The 2592-nt window shown below is 46.0% G+C and overlaps 2 protein-coding genes across 3 annotated transcripts in view; one reads left to right on the top strand and one right to left on the bottom strand.

Annotated features, from left to right (window-relative positions):
- The window catches only part of Syn1 (synapsin I), a 52042-nt gene that overhangs the window by 38025 nt on the left and 11425 nt on the right, over positions 1-2592 (top strand). The gene's annotated exons all lie outside the window — the stretch shown is intronic.
- Positions 1-2592, bottom strand: part of Timp1 (TIMP metallopeptidase inhibitor 1) — a 5125-nt gene that overhangs the window by 601 nt on the left and 1932 nt on the right. For both annotated transcript variants that reach the window (XM_031346199.1, XM_031346112.1), the window contains exons 3-5: positions 1584-1663; positions 1272-1395; positions 950-1074 (exon numbers count right to left, since the gene is read on the bottom strand). In XM_031346199.1, coding sequence (XP_031202059.1) covers positions 950-1074; positions 1272-1395; positions 1584-1663 — 329 coding nt within the window. The remainder of the gene's footprint in view (positions 1-949; positions 1075-1271; positions 1396-1583; positions 1664-2592) is intronic.

Here is a 2592-nt window from a genome sequence, read left to right as displayed (position 1 = left end):
CTCTCCCTCCTTCCCTCTCTCTCCCCACCTCTCTCCCCAGCCACAGGGAGCCACTGGGAAGGATTGGTGTTGCCCTACTTGTGCATAGACCCAAGCATGGCTTCTCCCATTTGGGGAACAGAAAGCCAGTGTTCTGGAATTGTGTTTAGGGAACTGTCACTTGAAGTCACTCAGACAGGCCTGTGAAGAACTGTCTCACAGGGCAGAGAAGTAATAGTATGGGGATCAGTTGGCATGCAGGGAGAGCAAGCATAAGAAAAGGCCACAGGGAGGGCAGGAGATATGGCTCAGTGGTTAAGAGCACTGACTGCTCTTCCAGAGGTCCTGAGTTCAAATCCCAGCAACCACATGGTGGCTCACAACCATTTGCAATGGGATCTGATGCCCTCTTCTGATGTGTCTGAAGATAGCTACAGTGTATTCATATATGTAGAATAAATAAATCTTTTTTAAAAAGGAAGCAGGGCTCTTGGACAATGACTGAGGAGGGGGCTGGTCAGAGGATATTTGGTGCTACCAGGGAAAAGTTTTGAAATAGCCAGGAGGAAAATTAGGAGGGTTATAGACCCTCCCACTCCCATTTCAACCAGATGGCCAACATGTCCCTGTGGATTTGGAAAATAGTACTTTGAAATCTTGCAGATTATGCCTGGGGAAGCAAAACCTAATCTAGGGAGGTCAGAAACAGAGAATGGTGTCCCAGAATAGTCACAAAAGAAAGTTAGACAGACAGAGAAGGTTAGGGAACAGGCAGTCCAGAGATAATAGAACAACCAGAATTTCCAAAGAGCAGTCCCAGGGGTGGAGAAATGGCAAGAGAAATCAAAGATAGTGATTGGGTTTGGGAAGCAGCTACAGTGCTGCTTGGGAAGTGGCATACAATGGCCAGAGGGAAAAAGAAACCATTTCAAGACTTATCTCCAGGAGGAAAAGTGGAACAGGCACTTACTGTGCATACCCCACAGCCAGCACTATAGGTCTTTGAGAAAGCCCTCTGCTGAGCAAGGCTCAGACTACGCCAGGGAACCAAGAAGCTGCAGGCACTGATGTGCAAATTCCTGTTCCTTAGGCGTCCTGTAAGAGAAGCAAGAAACCAACAAGCTTTTGATTGGTTGGGTGGTGTTGGAGTGGTCACCTGATAATATTAGGTTACAGACCCTCCCACTCCCATTTCAACCAGGCCCTTTAGAGCCTAGCCTAGCTCCTCCCAGTTGCCAGAAAGCATCTGAGGATGAAGGGATGTGGCCCAAAGCGAAGGGGCGGGACCTCACCCGCGATGAGAAACTCCTCGCTGCGGTTCAGGGACTTGTGGACATATCCACAGAGGCTCTCCAAGGCTGGGGTGTAGGCGTACCGGAAATCTGCGGTATTTCCCACAACGAATCCTTTGAGCATCTGCCCATGAGTGACAAAAAGTGTATCTTTTACTGACATAATCCTCCCACTCCACTCTCTTTCCTGATGGCAGTACATCTAAATCATAAGTTTACAGAAAACATCCACACCAACGAAAGGCTAGATGCTTCTATTTTGAGGGGGAGGAAGAGGTTAGGTACAGCTGTGGAGGGAGGGAGGAGAAATACCTTAGTCATCTTGATCTCATAACGTTGGTATAAGGTGGTCTCGTTGATTTCTGGGGAACCCATGAATTTAGCCCTTATGACTAGAGGAAAGGAAGGGGGGAAATGGGGAATCAAATGGGGCAGGCAGCATGAACCCATAGCAGCAAAACACATATACAGCATAATTCAAATGGTTTCCTCATCAGTTGATTCATCTGTATATTGTCTATTCTTTTAGGCACTACTTTAAGCCCTTTTCATATATCCATTTGTTGGCTTATTCAACAAATATTTTGGAATGCCTGATGTTCAGGGTGTTAGGGAAAGGACAGTGACCCAAACACAGGAATCCATTTCCTTAAGGAACTCACATTCAAACCAGGAGGAGACAGGCTAACATTAAGTAGCCAGGGATGATGGCACAGGCCTGTAACCCTAGCTCTGTCAGAGCCTGATATAGGATCACTTTAGTATGAGTTCAAGACCAATCTAGACAATTTAATGAGAACCTGTTTAAAATAACAATTCACAAAAAAAAAAGGGTTGGGGGGGGGGGAAGGGGTTGGGTTTGTAGCTCAATTGTGCAGTATTTGCCTAGGTCCTAGGTTCTGTCCCCAGTTCCAAGGGGAAAAAAATAAGAATGTGGATTGTTAGAGGCTATTAAGTGTGTTGGAAAATTAGAATAGGGAAGAGGTTAGCAAATATTCTTTGCTTGACCACAATTTACTCAGGCTCATTAACCTTCTTCCAGGCTCATTAGTGCAGTTTCTCTTTAAAATCTAGTTGTAGCAAAGTATCCCAAATTAGGTTAGTGAAAACACCCCCCCCCCATCTGATTCTCCTCAGTATGTGATGGGGCCACCAGATAAATACACTGGCCAGTTTTCAAGAGTCCTAAATTGGGTGTGGTGGCACAGACCTGCAATCTCAGCACTTGGAAGGGTGAGTGAGAAGGATCATGGGTTCAAGGCCAGCCTGGGGTATATTGTCTCAAAAACAAAAAGTGAGCTTATAGGCTAGAGATGGCTTA

This window comes from Mastomys coucha, chromosome X (genome assembly GCF_008632895.1).
Source record: "Mastomys coucha isolate ucsf_1 chromosome X, UCSF_Mcou_1, whole genome shotgun sequence".
Classification (NCBI taxonomy): domain Eukaryota; kingdom Metazoa; phylum Chordata; class Mammalia; order Rodentia; family Muridae; genus Mastomys; species Mastomys coucha.
Note: the sequence above shows the minus strand (reverse complement) of the source record. Positions and strands in the feature narration are given on the sequence as shown.